Source organism: Ctenopharyngodon idella, chromosome 6 (assembly GCF_019924925.1).
Source record: "Ctenopharyngodon idella isolate HZGC_01 chromosome 6, HZGC01, whole genome shotgun sequence".
In the NCBI taxonomy this organism is placed as follows: Eukaryota; Metazoa; Chordata; class Actinopteri; order Cypriniformes; family Xenocyprididae; genus Ctenopharyngodon; species Ctenopharyngodon idella.
In genome coordinates, this window is record NC_067225.1 from 23546267 (window position 1) to 23566452 (window position 20186).

The 20186-nt window shown below is 36.8% G+C and overlaps 2 protein-coding genes across 7 annotated transcripts in view; one reads left to right on the top strand and one right to left on the bottom strand.

The window, feature by feature from the left end:
* gabra5 (gamma-aminobutyric acid type A receptor subunit alpha5) overlaps positions 1-15822 on the bottom strand; it is a 37294-nt gene extending 21472 nt beyond the window's left edge. Inside the window, exons 1-6 of one of the 4 annotated variants that reach the window (XM_051897505.1) lie at positions 15663-15822; positions 10703-10950; positions 10015-10099; positions 9675-9799; positions 8138-8205; positions 7507-7727 (exon numbers count right to left, since the gene is read on the bottom strand). In XM_051897505.1, the coding sequence (XP_051753465.1) occupies positions 7507-7727; positions 8138-8205; positions 9675-9799; positions 10015-10097 (497 nt within the window). In that variant the 5' untranslated portion in view covers positions 10098-10099; positions 10703-10950; positions 15663-15822. Of the gene's footprint in view, positions 1-7506; positions 7728-8137; positions 8206-9674; positions 9800-10014; positions 10100-10702; positions 10951-11156; positions 11852-12678; positions 12698-15382; positions 15598-15662 lie in introns of those variants that run through there. The other 3 variants (XM_051897506.1, XM_051897504.1, XM_051897503.1) reach the window with 3 other exon arrangements.
* A 111-nt stretch (positions 15823-15933) lies between these two features.
* gabrb3 (gamma-aminobutyric acid type A receptor subunit beta3) overlaps positions 15934-20186 on the top strand; it is a 48087-nt gene continuing 43834 nt past the window's right edge. Inside the window, exons 1-3 of one of the 3 annotated variants that reach the window (XM_051897500.1) lie at positions 15934-16547; positions 16639-16730; positions 16863-16930. In XM_051897500.1, the coding sequence (XP_051753460.1) occupies positions 16468-16547; positions 16639-16730; positions 16863-16930 (240 nt within the window). In that variant the 5' untranslated portion in view covers positions 15934-16467. The remainder of the gene's footprint in view (positions 16548-16638; positions 16731-16862; positions 16931-20186) is intronic. The other 2 variants (XM_051897501.1, XM_051897499.1) reach the window with 2 other exon arrangements.

The window sequence follows — 20186 nt, forward strand, 5'->3', positions numbered from 1 at the left end:
TGTACATAAAATTACTATTGTTGTTGCTTTTCATTATTTAGTTTTTCATTTTAAGGGATATTATACATGCTTTCACTTCATAGAATAACTTCTGGTTTTGGTTAAACTTTTTGCAGTTTCATTTTCACTGTCAGCCAGTCTTTTAAAAAAAAAAAAAAAAATCTTTTTAATTTATTTTTATTTTTCGCTTGGTTTTTTTTTTTTTTTTTTTTGAGAGAGAGAAAATGAATCTGTACAATGTGATTTTCACTTGTGAACTTAAAAGCAATAATTTTAATGTTTACTGATTATAGCTGCTTTGGAATGACATTTATTGTGAAAAGTGCAATACAAATTTAATTGTTTCTGTTCAGGTATACATCTAATATTATTCTAATAGTAGGTAAGAAAGAAAATTCTGTAAACTTAACCAGGGTTTCTGCAGGTTTTATGAAGGTAAATGTTAAGACTTTTTAAGACAGAGTAAAGAAAATTTAAAGAATACATTTCAGGGAACCCAATATACGTCAATATTTATGTCTAAGGAGAAACACAATGAGTTGTATTAGCAACACTTCAGAGTTTGAAAATACAACTTCCAACAGATATCCATTACTTTTTAATTCATCTTACAAATAAGCTCGAATTGCTCTGCTCCCATTGAATTGTCTTCTTTTCAGTGCAATTGTCTAAAGATTCTTAAATCAAGATACATTTACTTGAGATGCAAAATGACATCAAATATGAAGTCTTGTTTTATGTGAAATTAATTGAAATAAAGTGAGTTTATGATTAAAACAAGAACAAATATCTGCCAATGGGCTCAGAAAAAAATCAGCTTAATTCAAAGGGAAGTTGTCATAACTCATTGACAGATATTTTCTTGTTTTAAGTATAAACTCAATTTTGCTCAATTTTTCAAGACTTCGTTTAACATCTCAAGTAAATGTATCTTTATTTAAAGATATCTGCGTTGGAAAACAGGACAAAAATACTGAGGAAGATATTCACTTTTTCTCAATGCATGCAATATTTATATCATGACTTTATGAATTTTGGCAGCTGATTTATGATCCTTTTTAACACCACAGAAACCCTGCTTAACTTTTCCAAATAATATTTTAATAAATTAAGTAATAAAAGAAATTTTAATGCATTTAATAATTAAATTAAATTATTAAAGTACTGTTAATAATTGGCTTTAGTACAGTGACAACATAAAAGTAAATTATTTATTTTTGCATACATGTCGTCTTTACATATAAATAAAAATCACTTTATTTCACACACAGTATAAATAAGTCTTATGAAAACCGATAGCTGCCTTTATATTTTATGGTGTTCCCCACAAGGGGATCATTGGTATCAAAAAGTTTGAAAACCCCTGATGTGGAGAACGCTGCAGTGGTTCTGCAGTGGCTAAATCCACTGTCCTGTAGCCCCCTCTAGTGGACCACTTATGAAACAGTTTTTTTTTTTTTTTTTTTTTTTTATAACTCTATGATTTCCTGAAAAGATCTGTGGCCAAACACATTAAATGTGACAGATGGATTTTGCAACTGGACAACATTAATTCATCCTAACAGAGAGAGTGCCCTTGAATCCAATAGCTGGATGTTATAGAGTATATAAATGATCTAACATGACATTAGAAATATGAAATGGAAGCAGCATCACATAATTTGTCCCTCTGTCAAACAGCTAAAGGTTTCAGGAATTTCCTGCTGCAAAGAAGCGTGTAACAAAGAAATGTTCATGCATCCAACAGACTCGTCCATGATATTTACAATGTCTGGTTGCATACAGTCTATTTAAATCAATGTCCAAAGTCTGCTGCTAAAGAAAGTCATCAGCAAGGCCATTTAGCAAAGCAATTATATGAGATCAAGGCTAATCATAGCTAGCATTACCATAATGAGAACAGGATGGCTGGCTTATTATGCCACCCTGTGGCCATTAAGCCCTCCCTTAATGTCCCGACTGGAGCCTATTCAGTGCTTTGGTGTAAGCAATGCAATAAGATGTCAGCACTGACCCTCAGCTGACAGTGTAATGAAGGGCTTGATATTGCCACGGAACTGGAACTGCTTAAAACCTCCATCATCAGCAACTGAGGATGGGACCAGGGTTGAAGGGCCCGTGGTTGCATCTCTGACTGAAAGTCCTGCAAGAATGTAATTAATGGGGCGGGACACGTGAGGCGCTGTTCCTTCACTTAATCAGCACAGGGCCTTCATCTCTGACAGCTCCATGATGAATTGCTGTATTGGAAAAATCAAGGACTGTCCTCTAAACTCAACCTCCATTCGACCAGCTCACACAACTTTATCAAAACCAGCCATATGGGAGGCGAAGGGCTCGCTATGTACTTACTGAACACAGTTAGTGCTGAGGTCAGCATTGCTGGATGTGGAGACGAAATGATGTGGCACTGGGGCCTTGACAAATGGTGAGCGCTCAGAGCTTTATCCTGACGGTGAGCTTTATTTGGTCTGTGATAGCCCATTAAAGCTCATAAATTATATATCATAGAGCATTCTATCCACCTTTTTCCTATGCCCCAAGATGCTTTGCGCGAATTATGGGAGTAACTTCTGTTAAACTGTAAACAATCAGAAAAAAGGTTTGCTCTATGAACACAATAATAAGCTTTAAAAAACTGGGTACAATGAAGTGACATTATTCTTCTCATCCTTTAACCTTCGAACATTAAAAGGAACTTTAAAAGTGTAAAAGCATTATCAAATTACTACAACAGACAATGAATAGCCCCAAAATCTTGATTATTTCTGCAGCAATATTACGGATGTGTTAAATATCACTGTAGTAATATATGTCAGTATTATGTATGTTGCCTTAAAGGCACAATATGTAATTTTTCACCACTAGAGGTCACCTATTCAAAACAAAGGCGTAACTTGATGATGCCGAGATTGAGCGCGGAATCATGGGAGATGTCGTCTTCACCTCACAGCCAGGGGAAAAGAATCCAAAAGGACTCGGACAGAAATCATGTTCATGGATGAGATTATTAACATTACTGTAGTATGAAGCAGAGCAGGGCAAGTGATGTTGGAGCTGAACGTGGCCGCTGGAGCGATTGTTAATGAGACACGAGCGCGACACGCCTCGAGAGCAGCGGAACTTTTATTATGCCACAGTCGCCGCTTCCTCTTCTTCCGGTCAAGTGTATGTGGGGTAACACAGTGCTGTTTTATCATATTAGATACATTTGAGAGCGTTACTCTGTGCGTTCACTCTGCAGCGGCTGCTATGAGACATTTGTTGCACACTGCAGTAAGCTAGATTGATATTTGAATATCACATTAATATAATCAAGAAAATGAGATTCAAACAATAAGACGTGTTGAGCTATATAACAATGATTAGTTTTCTGTCTATAAATGTATTTTTAGACAGAACAGTTGTTCCCAAACAGTTGTTCCCTTGTCTAATAAAACGCAATATATTAAAGCGTTTTTGGTGTTTACATGGTTTCTATGAAATAAAACCGGAAATTGAGGGTAACGTAGGTATGATGTCATTCATAGGCGACGCACATGTCTTGGTTAAAATTGCTTATTTCTCTGGATTTAAACATTCTTGGAAACATCTGGGATAATGTAAGTACACAAGTCAACAAAATATATAACACTGTTCTAGTGGTTTTTGGATACTTTACTCATATATATATTGTGCCTTTAATCAAAAAATTTCATTAATTTTAGCATTGATCTCAAAGTGCTTTCCGTCATTTTGACAGATAACAAATACTGTATTTACCTGCTTTAGAAACATTCCAGTAAATGCTGCTGATAGGGATTTTAAGTGAAACGGGAAGACAATTACATTTTAAAGCATCTGTGTGAAAACAAACCTGAAAGGAGACGTGGGGTTTTGGGAGAAAAACGAGAGATTCTTAGTGCATTCCAGTGAATTATTCATGGGATATATCGTAAATTAAATCAGGAGAGCAGACCACAAATGCGCAGTATATGTTGTCTTTTTTCATATTTTTACAGCAGAATACAATGAAAAAGGAAAATAATCAGGAGGAAAAGAATGCAGCGACTGAAAAGAGCTCTTGCCGTAGATATTCTTGTGATACCATGTCACATTAAAATACCAAGTGTTACGTTATTCTTCTGACGTCTGAAAATAAAACATGAAGGGAAATTGACAGCTCATACAGTCAAACTGGCTGATAAGGATTATTTATTATTTGAAGTTCCCCAAACCGGAAGTTCCACCAATAATTCAAAATGCAGTAGGCCCCTCAGGAAAAAGGTGGATAGAAAAAGTCTGTATCTATAAATAATGGTGGCTGATTCTGTGCTAACACAATATTAAGATACAAACCTCAGGTTTATTTAAATAATGCCCGACTTAAAATACTACTTTCTTACTATTTCCTTAAATATTGAAGAGATATAGTTATTGAAGAGTAATAGTTTGTGCTTTTTAATATTAAAGGTATTTATCTTTCAGGTTGCATATACAGTGCATGTATGTCATTGCAATATATGGAAATTATGCTATCACGACAGGACTTTGCATTAATTTGCACATTCACAGTCAAGTAGCTGTTTGAAAAACATGGAGAATCAGATATGTGTCATTATCAAGTGGTATTTTTAACAGTTATTTACATACACAAGAATATAAACAGATATTAAATTTTAAGGTAAAATTTTAGGATCGCTTACTGAAAAACTCATATTGGTCAACCATTAATCTGAATAGTGAAGTGGATGTGTCCCCCTCAATGTCTATGTTGGATATGTTAAAATGTATAAAAATAAAAAATTAAAGCCCTGTTGTTTTATTAACATCTTTTAAAATGTTTATTTTATATTTGCAATTTTTACAATGCATGTTTGCCTACTGCACCATTTTTCTCAACATCAAACTCAAGCTAAGCAGTTATTTTAAAAACATGGCAGATCCTTCAGAAGATTTGACAGTTTCTAGAACATCTCCCTTTTGTTCGGTCTCATAACCTCCTTTTTAACTCTAATAAAAGCCTGTAGACTGCATTCCACTTTTAGAATGTGGGTGGTGAAACTGTTTTGCCCTGCTTTTTCATGGCAGCTAAGGTGCTCCTTTCCATCTCAACAAGAAAAAAAAACCTTACTGCTGATCACTTTTCCGGAAACAATGTGCGCATTAGTGAGTGGTAAAAAGCCCTTTTAATGGTTTGCACTGTTAGGAAATGCAACACTGGGCAGAGTTTATTGTAGGCAAGCTACAATAGCTCCACCATTGATTTCTAAATGACATGCTCCAAGTCATTTCCTCTCAGAGTCATTAATGTTTGATTGATGGTCTCATTCCATCTACAGTCTAAAAAGCAGCTCTATCTAAGGCTTTATCAATTGAATAATTTTGTAACATGTGTTTGGTCTCACAATATACATCACAATAAAACTGAAACAGCAAAGCTTCGCAAATGAGAAAAGAATGTGTTTTGTGTAAATGAAATGATCCATGTTCTTTGCCTTTTTCATTTATTTTATATTACTTTAGCCCCACTACATGAAATCTAATTGTTACCTCTATGGAAAACTCACCAAATCCCCCATTGCATTTGAATTTGAGTTAATAACGGCTAAAAACTCATTACATAATGGATCATCATAACTGTAACCTCGGAGAATAAAAATAACTAATACATAACCACCACAATCTAAACACTATTACGATTGTGTGCCTCAAAATTCAGCACTTAAACAAGCAGGTTCTACTATAGAGAGGATTTAGTATTGATGCCATTTCGAGAACAACAATAGCGGCTTTTATACAGCACTAACACAGCAGTGCACGGCACTTGGCAGTAGATTGTTGCTGATGATAGCTTGGAGAGCAGAAACTGTGTGTGTATGTGACTGTAAGTGTGTGCATGTGTGTGTGTGTGTGTGTGTGTTCTCTCGCTCTACCCTGGTACTGCGAGTAATGGAGCAGACAGTCTGTGAAGAACAACTCAACAACAGGGGCATAAAACATACAGCCACAAAATCTCTTCCGTTTTCTCTTTTTCCTTTGTTTCTGTCTCTTATTTTGCCTCACCCCCCTCTGACTTTCTTTTCTCTGGAACACCCTTAGGTTGAAACACCCTTGGATAACTGGTTCTAAGGCATAAAAAAAAAAAACTAGATACAGTAGGTACATTTTCTAAAAAAAATGTGTGTGGAGTTTCAACAAATTTTGAATCTGCCTCTGCGTTATTGCAGGGTTCCCAAATAGAGCCTTTGGGGCATCAGTACACTAACAAAAGTCAAAAGATTTTTTAAAATTGCGAATCTTACTGGCTAACATAAATGAGGTTTAGTCAAAAGTGCAAGAATGTGATTAGTCTTGGTAGCTTCAGTAATAATAGATTGAAAATTATAATACAAGTTTTTTTTTTTTTTTTTAAGATTTTGCAGTATACCGCATTCCATCATTTTCCAGCAAAAGTGTTTATGAATTAATTGCTGTTTACTAGCTAATTGAGGGAACGAATTAGTAAATTGCGCGCATGATTTAGTAAATCAAGGGAACAAAATAGTAAATCGTGCGCACAATTTAGTAAATCAAGGGAACGAATTAGTAAATCGTATGCACGATTTACTTTTTTTTCTTGCATGTCATGAGTAGAGCTCCATAGTTTATGATATAATTTTTTATTTTAAAAATAATTTGTAAAAAAAAAGGGAATATAAAATAATATGTTTAATAATAAATATTTATTAATGCATATAAAAAGTAGTAATTATTTAAATAATAAATATACAAATTTTAAAAAATAAAAAAAATATTAATTTGTAATTTTTTGTGTTAGGGCCTGTAAAAATGTCAGCAGGGCATAAATAAATAAACTAAAAAACAAACAAGGTTACTGCTGAACCCTGCCTAGGGGCCTGAAAGATCCCACACATGGCCTCAGGACATGAGGTACCAAATCAAAAGAGCCCACCTCAAAGCTTCTATGATATTCTGAACCCGAGAGATGATGCTTCTGATCCATTTTCAATGCAAGGCTATGTGAATTCTTTGCCTGTTGGGAAAATCACTGTGATTGCTTAAAAGAAGTAATAGCACACCTCTCCTCAATAAGCAGGGTGATTTGAAGTATCAAGTCTATAGCATAAACAGAGCAAGAAGAATTTTGTCTGTGAAATATAAAGAGAATAAATAAGCATGAGGAATCTAAAGCATGTGGAACCACTAATGAAAACAACTCATGTGTCCTCTTGTGAGAAGACAAAAAGTATAGAGAAAAAGCTTTAGCAGGGGCAAGCTGAACATTCCCACTGAGATTGTACGATGTGGAACATGAGATGCTGAGTACAGCAGGAGCCGAGTTCATGTGTGCTTAACACATCTGTCACATGGCAGAGGGTTCAGCAGTGCAAAACAAGGGTGAGGAGGCCATAAATGAGATGAAGGTTAAATGTATGGCTGCACTACCCATAACTAATCTAATCCATTCGTGCAGACAGCAGTTCATATTGTGAAATGACAAGGCATTGTAGCTTAAACTGGTACCTCATGGTGTATAGCAATGTCCCATCATCCTTCAGTCTTAGAAGCTTGTTGGGCGTAGTCATGTTGTGAGCAATGGATTTTTTGCCATTAAGGAAAAAGGTGTCAGGTGTCCAGATGTTGCTGGCCAGCAGGTTATTCAGAGGTAGCATCTCCATTGGCCCTTTGAAACACAAACGCTCATCTTTCCAGCTTTGACGGAAAAACACATCAATGGTGTATTCCTGTTCAAAGGAAAATGTTCATTTAGTGTGCAGTGGAAGGCAGGGTCGTCGTGAGGGGACCCCAGGCCCTGTGATGAGGAGGAGGGGCCCACTAAGGCCTCCCCATAAACTTTTTCTCCAGGGGCCCATGATTTACAGCGACGACCTTGCCTGAAGGCAAAATCAAATGTGTCACATGACTGAATATAAAAATGAACAATAGTTTCATTCATCAGATCATACTGTGACCTACCTAAGATATTGCATGCAGAATTTCAGGAAATGTTGCAGAGGTGAAGTAATGTTACAGATGGAGGCAGGATTTAATGAAGGGGGTCTTGATGAAGAGTGATCTCAGTTGGGAATTTCCAGCTGTAGAGGTGAATGAATGGTGTTTCATCATGAAGAAAGAATATGGTTTAAATACTTACCATCTCAGTATCTGACACTGGCCCAAAGCTGGTGACAAAGATGTTGGTCTTAATTTCAGTCACTTTCTCTGTAAAGTCACAAAAAAAGTGATTTGTTAGATTAAGTTTAATTTTGGATGTTATATATTTATACTATAATCGAAATTCTGCATATTTTATATTATATTTACACATTTTTTTATATTCATTTACTATATATATATAGAGAGAGAGAGAGAGAGAGAGAGAATTTCCAATAAAGTATAAATGGTAACACTTTACAATAAGGTTTCATTAGTTAACATTAGTTCATGTATTAACAAACATGAACTAACCATGAGCAAATAAATTTTTTACTGTATTTGTTAAACTTTGTTAACGTTAAAGTTAATAAAAATACAGCAATTCATTGTTTGTTCATGTTAGTTAACAGTGCATTAACTAATGTTAACAAATACAACTCTTGATTTTAATAATGTTGCATGTAAATGTTGAAATTAACATTAACAAAGTTAAAATTAATAAATGTTGTTGATTATTAGATCATGTTAACTAGTTAACTAATGAACCTTATTGTAAAGTGTTACCGTATAAATATATATATAAATATATATGTAAATAGTGTGTGTGTGTGTGTGTGTGTCTGTGTATACACACACATACAAACATATATAGTAAATATATATAGAGAATGTATATATTATATAAAATACATGCAGAATTTCCATTAAAGTACTCATTGATTCACCCACATTATTTCTGTTAGTTGCATTCATTTTAAATGAAAAGCAATTAATTTCAGGCTGCTGACTGCACTTTCCTTCTCAAAGCACTAAATCAAGTCCAAATCCATCATTTATCAACTGACATCATGTTGCTGCTGCTACAGTTATGAGATGTGCTTCCTTGAACTCTCTCACATGGAAACAAAGCAGCCTGTGTTTATTCTCTTTCTCTGCCATAATGGCATGGTTTCGACCTCTGAGAACAATGAACCTGCACCTTTTGCAAAGAACGATAGCTTTCTCAAGGTCAGCAGCAACATTCATATCCTTTCTCTCTCTCCCACCCTCTCTCTCTCTCTCTGTCTCTTGCAAGAACACTGTAATTGCGAGTGCTGGGAAATAGTGGCCGTTTGATTTTCACAGAGGACCAGGCAATTTCAGTGATCACTGCTGCTCTGTGCAAACATCTCCTGTATGAAAACACAGATTCTTTTTTTTTTTTTTTTATGTACTTTTCTTCACAGTTAATGGATTGAATAGAAGCAGCATCTCTCCCTCTCTCTCTCGCTCTCTTTTTTTTTTTTTTTTTTTGAAAGTCCTTCATGCTGCTGGTCACGATGGAATGTGCAGGCGTTCTCTCTGTTTTTCAAAAACCATCTATCTGAAGACATCTATTCAGAATAACTACTGGAGGTCAATGCCAGACATAAATTGCCCTAATATACAAAGAAAAAAAACGCCTCTCACTAAATCACGATCTTGCTACAGATTGTTTTTTTTGTTTTTTTGTTTGTTTTTTTTTTTGATGAAAATGGTATCTAGGCAGAGTTTACCTCCAAGCCCAGGTCGCAGTCTGTTATCGTAGCCATCCAGCAATCCATCCAGGATTCGTGTAAATACTGTGATGTTATCATTGAGCTCTGACTCTTTAGGAGTCCCTGTAGTAGACTGGGAGAGGCTGATGCACAAGACCCCACAGATAATTAATAACTACAAGTATTAGTTCCCATCCATTAGGTGACCACACTGATAAAATGGTCTGGAAAATGTGCATTCTTAAGATATGAATCAATAGACATACATGCATACATTAATTAATTTACTCCTGCAATTAACTAGAAGATAATATGAAGTCAACAAGAAATAGAAAGTTACATTAAACATGTAATCTACCTCAGATGGCAGGTGAAAGTTATGAACAAAACACCGACCCACAGACTTCTCATTTTGGTGCTGCAGTGTGGTCCATATCCCATACCTGCAAAGAGTCCAGCATATGGAGTCATTCATACAAGCATGATAATCTGACCATTCTCAATGAAATTATGCACACATTAATTTAAAATAAATCAAGAAGGAAAGATAAAAATAGATGTGCATTCAAAATCCCTAAAATAGGATGATCAGTAAACTTAAAAACAATAAATATAGTAATTAACCAAAAGTGTTGAACAAACAGCTCTGATCAGCCATGTTACAGTTAAAATTGGGACTTTTTTATTATTTATTTTAATAAAAATCATAATAATAATAAATAAATAAATAAATAATAATAATTCAAATGTCTTTATTTTTAACTATTAATTTGCCAATATCAGATACTATACAAGTTATTTCAAATTTAAACTTTAAGAATCCGTTCTGTCAAACAACCATGTTTTGTGCATTTCCCTTGAATGCCAGTTTGCAACATTTCTTTCAACGTGATGGTTTGTAAAAAGCTGTGGGAGCGCTGAGTTTGCAGCAGCTGTAATGCTTAGTTTTAACAGCCTCTGGCGTATAAACTTGTCGAACATTTACAGTAAGTCCTACAAAGCAGAGTAGTGCAGAGATAGTTTACAGTAAAAGCCTCGTATCTTACCTTAAATACCTGAATGGTGCAGTAGATCCACGTTGAAAAAAAAAATGGCAATGAATTCCTTTTGAAGCAGTGAGCAAAATCCCGCAACGTTCAGCTTACAGCAGTAGTATGATGCGTTGTTCTTCAGATATATCCAGTCTCAACCATACAGGCTCATTGTTCTGTCCTCTTTTACGATTCAGTGACTGAACAACCGCTGCAGAGCATCCCTTCCTTTCCCCCGCATCCCAAAGACCTCTTCATCACTCCTAAATCCAATTGAACGATAGTAACCAGACAGCCCTTAAAATAGACTTTTTCTCTCTTCCCCTATTCTCCCTCTAGTCAACACATTCCCTTTAACAGACCATTACTTTTCCCCCTTCTTTCCTCTGTGGTAGCCTAGCACGACATCTCAACGCTTATCTGCGCAACCGTTGAGGCGTTACAGAGTTTAACAGGATTCTCCGCTTACCGGGTCGCCAGTTTGGACGTCCGTTGCTCTCCTCACTCTAGCCCGACTGTCACTCTAGTGGCATTTGTTCGTATTTGGGACCAAAGTAATAGGACGTCACCTCCGCTCGCGCTGCATAATTACCCCCCGAGGGAAATTTAAGCGGCCATTGGGTTTTGAAACTTATCTTGTTTGAGCTTATTCAGAGAAAAGCGCGATTACCCCGTCGCCGGCGCGCGGACGCTAGAAAATGAGTGGATTTCCCAACAATTCTGCTTACTATGCATTTTGCGCGCGAGCGTTTACCCTTAGGCAGCCCCCCTGCGCCAGGCTGTTTAATGAAGACTGGCTTTCTCTACATGCGGATCATTATATCTCCACTGGGGATATTTATGGTTTAAAAGTACCAGTTTTGCCCAATTATAACGGGTTGTAAATTATAGAATAGTCCTGCGTATAAATGAGTTAAAATATATATGAAGTCTAGGTAGGCTATATAAAGATATCAAGGTATCAGTCAAATATACATAATATTGATTTGGTAAGACTATATAAAAATGGTTTGAGAGCAAGTATTGTTTTCTAAGAAACAGAATGGAGTAGTAATGAGGACAGCCATCAGAGGGAACTCTAATCCCATTTTTTTCTGATGCTGATATCACTGCAGTGTCTCAGTCAATAAATGAAAACCTTAAAAAGCTCTACCTGCTCCAATTTCATGTTGTGCATAAGTGAAAAGAACTTATTGAACTAGTTTCTTTATAATGACACATTTTATGCTTATTTGGGGTGACAAGACAACTGGGAAATGTCTGCAGTGTCATACACATTACTACTATTCTAGTGATCAAGCAAAACACTATAAATGCATTAAGATTACAACTTCAAAAATAAACAAGCTTGTGTATTAAAGAATCTCAATAAAATGCACACACTATGGGTAATTCACGTTGAAGGCGTTACATCAATTTACAGCAAGAGAATCAAAGAAAGTCTTTGATTCAACTGAGTAAATTAAACATCTGCTTTGGGTTGGTTTTAATGGTCACAGTGCTATCGAGAAAAGAAAAAAAAAACATGCATTCGTTAGGACAAGATTATTTCTAGGTTAATAAAGACAGTACAGACAGTTTGTTGAATAAGCATAATGTGATATTGTAGTAATGTGATTTGGGGATTTGAAGCGCTTTTGTCTGACTGCTGATTGACTCCACTGATGTGCACTCCAGAGATTTTCACACAAGAGCAGCTGTTACTTCTACGGTCCACCTGTGTCCTGCGAGCATCTGATAAACCTGATCTAGTTTAGTGTGTATGTGCACGTTAAATGGAGCTTGAATAACTAAGATCACTAGAAAGACACAAAAGCAGCCTGTTTGAACCCAAGACATACTGTTTGTTATGATTTAAAAGTGATATATTTCGTAATGTTTTTTGGGATTCTTTTTTCACTCTACACAATCAGAAACATCACAATTGTTAGAGAGTGCGTAGATTCCAAAAATAGTAACATGGCATTGAATGATGGGAATAGTAACATCACCTCCTTTTCTGTTCTGTTTTGCAGGAATGCTGTGGATGGGAATAAAAAGCTGTTTGCAATCTATGACACAAGGTGAGTTACTCATTGTGTATGGTAAATAAAAAAACAAGTAAATTAAACATGACATTTTGAAGTAGAAAGACTGCAATAGTATTTTCTTGTAAGACTTACTCCAATAATCTTTGTTTCCTACACATTGTCTACTGCATGTTGTTAACGTCTCAGGATAAGTCCATGCATCTTTTCCGTAGTATCGCAGGGGTCTGAATATTTTCAATGGACATTACGAGTAATTTTGCAGAGTTCTGTCTCAATCTAAAACAAATCAGACCCACAATGTCAGCCACGTACATACATTATTCATTCAGCACAGAGCAATATTCACTCCATCCAGAGGATCTATTTATCTGTGTCCATTTAATCTGGAGGGGGTGGTGGGGGCGTGCAGAGGAGAGAGGTCTTCTGCATCTGCAATTTGACACAAATGGAAGGAAAAACCCTTTCAGTGGAAACCAGTATAACCATGTTTTTATTCCCCTCTTGGTGATACTACCTCACCCCTATATAGTAGATCACAAAACTGCTTTGATAGTGGGCGAAATAAGGCAAAGTGCCTTGTGAACTTGTGAACGTGGCCTTTTACCTCACAATTAGAGAGGTCAGGGGACACTGGTCATTTTAAAGGCAGAGACAGGGATCATAGTGAAAGGTTCTAGTCCTCCCACAGCGTGTTTGACTAGTGTTGCTTTAAAGGCAATCTACAGCATTAACAGCATTTGGCTTGGTGTGTGACCATGACTTGGTGCCATTTGCTCAGCCCACACACTGAGGAGCCTTTGCATTTGCAGATGATGTGTGAGTGGAGTGCTTTGTTTGGATGATGGGATGTGGGTGTGTGTGGGTAAGTGCTGTTCAGAGCTACCCTCGCTTTCTATCTCTCTCCTTATAGTAGCTGCTCTTGATAAATGTTTATGCTGCAAGAAGCATAGAAATCATTCCAGCTACACATGTACAGCTATAAAAAAAAAAAAAATCTTAGAAACTTTTTTGCAACAATATTGAATACATTATACTCTATTAATGCCAACGGGACATTAAAAGGTACAAGGGCACTGACTGAGCATAATTTTAAAACTTTAAGTTTTAGTTTTGTACAGAAAAGGGTTGTTGCAAATTTCAGAACTAAAGAATTTGCACCATGCCAATCCATGAGTTTGGAACTGGCCACACACAAAGTTAAACTGTAAATTGAAATGGAATGATAGGAACTGGCAATTCAAAGAAATTCAACAATGGGAAATGAAGTGCGCTTTCCCCTTCCAAAAAAAGTTGCAAAATTTCAAATTTCAATAAAAATTTTAACATCTAACATTCAAGAACTTAATAATCTTTACTTTCCTAGTTAAAAATTACTGTTTTATAATTTTCTTAGAACATCAATTCTATTGTAATTCTATTTTCTTTACATTCAAATTATAAATTCAAACTTAATGGGAATTTAAAAGTCATTCAGTTTCGAATGGTTACCCTGGTACAGACAGAACTAGCTGTCCTAAAACAGATTAATATTGGTTAACAATTCTAGATATCTAACACTTTTTCAGGCAGTGGATCAAATGCTAAATGTTGCCATGCTAGAACAGAATAGTATGTACAGAAAGCTGAAAAAAACAAGCATCTCAGTGGAGTCTCAGCCCTCGCCTCTCTGGAATAAAGCTTCTGAAACAGTACCAGGAAGCACAGCCACATCCCTCTGCATCCGGCATCTGCTTCTAAAAGCATTAGGCAGGCATCAGTCTGCACACTAGTCTAATGCAGCTTGAGAGATTTAAGAAGGCCACTAACTTCGACCATTGACCATGTCAAATCCACCAGCAGCTCCCTTAAACAACCTTTCAGTCAGAACAATGCAGACCAGTTTTGAACACAGGTCAAATTAACAGGATTAGTTTAATTAGTTTTTAAAGCTTGGTAGAAGCCATTACACTTCGGCTTAATCTCCAGCAGACTGTCAAGCCTCACTGAAAATCTGATTATGTATAATAAAATTGTCTAGAGGCTCAATGGAGGAGCCTTAATATCCATTGATGGGGAGTGGTAGTGAGAACAAGTAATATATCAGATTGATTGTATCACAGAAGGTGTCAATAAAGCATTTTTCTTCCACTCTGTGCTATGATGTTCTATTTATCACTATAGCGTGCACGTACAGTATGTGCGTACAGTACAGGAGGTGTTCTTATAAATGTAATGTTCTAATAAAATTATAAAGCACTGCAATTTGATACCACCATACCTTGATGTATTGTGCAGCTAAAATGATCTTCTGAGAAAGAGAAAGATTAGCCTACTAGTGTCCATAACACTCAAATGGAAAGAATGAGCCGAGTAGTTACTTAACAATTATGACAGTAACATGTTTAATCATTATTATTAGCACACCTTAAAGGCATTTTTTTAAAGCTACGTTTTTAATAATATATTTATTTCTATATCTATGAGAAAGTGATTATGGTTACTTTATAAAGGTAAAATGTTTTTAAGCCATGTTTTAACCATGTTTATATGGTTACATACTAGCGAATTTTAGGGCTAGTGCGATTTTTGCGCATTCTGGTTGCAAGAGATTTTGTGATTTACTGAAATTTTGTTGAAAATACTGATGAGATATCTATTTAATATATATATATATATATATACTTACGTATATTTAAAACGAATCAATTGTTTATGGCCCCTCCTCAACCATTCTTTGGTTCCTGTCTTCCAATCAAGGTAAGAAAGCCCCAAACCTGATGTTTACATTTCCTGCACTTGAACAGCAAATGATGAATTTACAACGCAAGAAGTTGTGATTTGGTCATCATCCATGCGGATTTGTTGTAGCCAGGCTGCTTTCTCCTCACAAAGATTTTTGATGTACACCCACCAGCAGCAACGGCAAGAATTCACGAGCTTTTTAATAAATCGCCTAAAATACTCACCGTCGCTCTCCATGAACGAAAAGTTGTGGAAACCCTTCCCAGTTATTCTCTTCAACGTTTACTCGCGTGTATATAAACTTTTTCTACTAGATAACAAGCCCAACGAAACAACACCTGTGTTTTGGTGTGATATACAGTTCAGTTTTTGTTTGAATTGACACTCAAAAGCGTTATTTCGATAAACTCCGTACTACACACAAAACAAAACGGCGTAGCTTGTGGAATGTCACGTGACCACTTTACTTATAGTGAAGTCCTCGTGCTCACATGTCAATTTCATCACACTCCGGTAGACTCGGTCATCATTTTCGAAATCAGTAGCCGAAATTTCAGTTTCAGTTTCCAATTCTCACATTTTCCCGAGCGAACATTTGATAACAAGCGTATTTTGTTGGCTATATGTGGGAAAATAAGTCATAAGACCTTGCTTTGCTTATAGCTGAAACAAAAAAGAGGCGTAAGACTGAGACTTCAACAGAGGGTGTAGATTCGGGACAGCACAGCTACGAGCGTCAAAACCGAAGGATGGAGATCTGGCTGTGCCCCAAACACCGACTCCCCTGCTGCAAGCTCCGGTAGTGTCTTGGGCAAAATGCATTGTATTCACCGAGCACCTAACCAAATAACGCAGTCTCCGCAAGAAAGCGAAAACGCGGATCGCAGCGATTTGTTTACGCGTGTTTGACAGTAATTGGAGTTCTTTAGCAAAGACCCACTGATGGAATAACGTAACCTGTTACCTACGCAAGGAAACCTTACAACGTCCGTTTTGTCGCTCGATTCCTTGTCTGATAGAGTATAAGGAATGTTTGGAATACAGAAACGAAGGCTGTTTGGTGTTCTTTCATTACCGGTAATTGTGGCAGTGATGTGCTGTGCTCAAAGGTAAGAAGAGCTGGTGAAGACCATGGCGCGAGAGCATAGAACTCCCGGGCTCTAATATGACGGAATAACCCTCTTTATTATTTCTTTACAGCGCCAATGAACCAGGAAACATGTCTTTTGTCAAAGAGACAGTAGACAAGCTTTTGAAAGGCTATGACATTCGTCTTCGACCAGACTTTGGAGGTATGTTGTGGCTCACTTCATTATTTCTTACTTTTAATGTTACATAAAAATTTAAAGATTGTTTTAAATATTGATATAAAATGAATAAATGTTTCAGTGAACTTGAGGATTATGTTTTTCTTCTCATTTAAGGTGCACCAGTGGCGGTTGGCATGAGCATCGATGTGGCGAGCATAGACATGGTGTCTGAGGTCAACATGGTATGTCTGTTTCCATATTTAATTATTTATCAAGGCATTGATAAGTAGCATAAGCAGACTTTTGGGCATGTCCTGTGAATTTGTAAAAGAACTTTCCATGGTGCTGTCCATGGTTCTGAAACCACATAGCTTAGTGTCTTCTGCCTGTGAGTGATAGAGATTTACTCAATCTCTTTTAGTGCCAAGGTCCAGTAAGGGAAGTGTTTTTTAAAATTAAAATCCTGCCAGGACTTCATTGTTGAGGATGTGGTGTTTCATCATGTTAATGCTTTCGCAGTGCAGATCAGCACCAGCAAATCACTTCCAATGTCAGATGATAGCTTTTATTCTGATTTGAATTAAAAAAAAAAAAAAAAAAAAACTTGAAAAATATCCCACGTTTTAGGATTAGAAACTGTAGGGGTGCATTTTGAGTGAATAAAAGTTTGTATTCTGTACTGAAGTGTTTACGATTCATGAATACATGGTAAACGCAGTTAAAAAGTTTTATTTAGTGGATACTATATGAAGTTTTGGCTGTAGAACTCATGCAGATTTGATTATACCTGTATGAAACATCGTATCAAAAGTCCTCAGTGGTCCGTGTCCACATCAGCGTATGAGACAGAGTTGTCTCCATGGCGACCGTGTCCATTTCACAGTCATGAATATGCAGATAGGTTAGCCCTCTCACCTGGGCACTGAAAGGAGGATGCTGTCAGCTTAGAGTCCCACAAGCGGATGGGCGCATATGCTAAGGATGCAGCTTGACTGTGACACAAGAAGTGATCATCAGTCACCTGGACCTTTGTTTATTCACTTGTAAAGTTGATAGAAACTGACATGATGAAATTGTTCAGTATCTGTATGTATCCATCTACAGTACGTAGCATGATATGTCAGACAATTGTCGCAGTGTGGATCAAAACAGTTTTGACATATTTGCACTTCAATTTTTCAATATTGTATTCTTTATGACAGTTGTTATGTCTGATCTCAGATACTTTGACTTTGATTCGCTCTGCCATTGTGTCAAATCAGAGGATATGTGTGCTAGAATTTTGATATGTTACTTTACTTTTAAGACTGCCACTGATCTTACCTTTAAAGGTGAGAGTTTGAACAAGGTGCACTAATCCTAGATTAACCCCAAAACACGTCTGTTGGAGCTCAGAGCAGTGAAAGTCACATGCAATCAAAAAAAAAAACCTGTACTCTTACAACTTGAAAAATCAGCCCAGATATGGCATAGTTTTTCATTTTGAATATTTGTAACTGAAATTTAGCAGCTTGTCCAGGTTAAAGCTACTTTTGATTTAGTTCTATCTGTAAGAAAAAACTCCAAACTAGTTATTGCATCATTCTTCACTTGTCGTCATGTGAGACGTGCTGTTCTGATTGGAGCTGTCTGCAATGCTATGCCACTCAGCCCAACTGTTCTTTCCACATCTTTCCTTTTACTCACTTCTCCCACTCACTGTAGAAATGCATTGATCAGTGCATTTTTGCAATATTAAGATCATTAATAATTAACTACGGCCACACTTAGTCTTATCAGGTATGTGAATTATTCACTATAGCCACATTTAGCATTAGTTCTCCCGTGGAGTAAAACTGACCCTGTCAGCATGAAATATTAACTCAATTTGTAGCCGAAATCAACAGTGCTGCAGACATTAGCCCGGTTGATGAGGTTAGCCATGTGACTGAACTTAGAGCGCTTTCACAGGAAGTCTAATGGTAAGGTAATCAAGCAGACGCTAACAGGATTTTCCAGCCTAAGAATGGTGTTTGCTCTTTACAGATTAGTTATTTCTGTATAATGGATTAGCTTTCTTTAGAGGTACAAATTAGGATTACTTGGCCCGTATTGTTAATAGCAGTGATCCAGGGAGGGTGAGGACAAGAATGTGTGTGTATGTGTGTGGCGGGGGATGGCTCAGCTCAGCAAAGCTCAACGCAGCCCAGCACAGTGGGGATATCAGGGAAACCTCTGCGCACAGTAGGGATTACAGCAGTCAGTGTGATTATTATTCTGTGAGACAGTTAAGCATCCAGGGAATGACAGGAATAGAGAGCAATATGAAACATTACCCGTACAGGCATATCCGCGCATACAGGCGCACACACTCCGCCTGCATACATGACTGCTTATGCAGACCGTATGGAATAGTTCAGCTCTCTTGAGATTATCTTTGAAGTGATATGATTGAGAGTGTGTTTGCTGGTGTGAGAAAGGAAAAAAAGTATCTTAGTATTCATTCATATGTGCATCAAAGTTGAATGACTACTTACACAAACTACTGTTTCTGAGAAGGAAAATGGATTATAGGTAAATACAGGCAAAATCATAGCATCACATGTATAGGAATGTTGCTGTCTGTGGTGCTTTGAGAAGGATTTTGTATATTTTGAGATACTGACATACGCTGGGAACACACTATACGATTTTCAAAATTGTCAGGTCGCTGTTCTTCTCACGCTACACAACGGTCTGGGGTACTATTTTGTTGCTGTTGTGTGCACGCTACACAACAGATCGGCGACAGGGGGTCACGCATTACACAATATTTCAGTTGGAACAATTGCCGCTTTACAGAAAATGCATGTGTCTACATTACAATTTGGAGTAATTTGTTATCAGAGGCGACTGTGTCCAAGTAATGTATTTCAGGAATGTACATATACAGATCACGCAGTTAGCTAATTGTGTGATTGAGTGATTTGTTATCATGTATTAATTATAGACAGAAACAATGAGCTCATTGAAGTAATCATTACAAGTTGTGAACATAATGATTACAAAATATATAGAAAAATTAGGATTGGTGCATGTTGATTTGGAGTTTGCATCATCTGAAGTCCTCGCAGGAGTTGGAGTTATCTCTTTACAGGTGCTGGGCATCTGAAGTCTTCGTAAGAGGCTGGATCCAAACTGGAACTGACGTACTCTCTAGTTACCTCGGGATGGGCATCCTGAGATAAAATAGAAAAACAAATGGAAAGTAATTAACGTTGTTCATAACATTTCAAGCAAAGATAATTATGTGCATTTGATCTGATATAACTGGAGTACAAGATTATGAGATGTATTATGTGAATGCTTGGCTAAAGAGATGTGTCTTTAGTCTAGATTTAAATTGGGGTAGTGTCTCTGAGCCCCGAACATCATCAGGAAGGCTATTCCAGAGTTTAGGAGCCAAATGTGAAAACGTGCTCCCTCCTTTAGTGGACTTAGATATCCTAGGTACCAGAAGTCCGGAAGTCCTGTGATCTT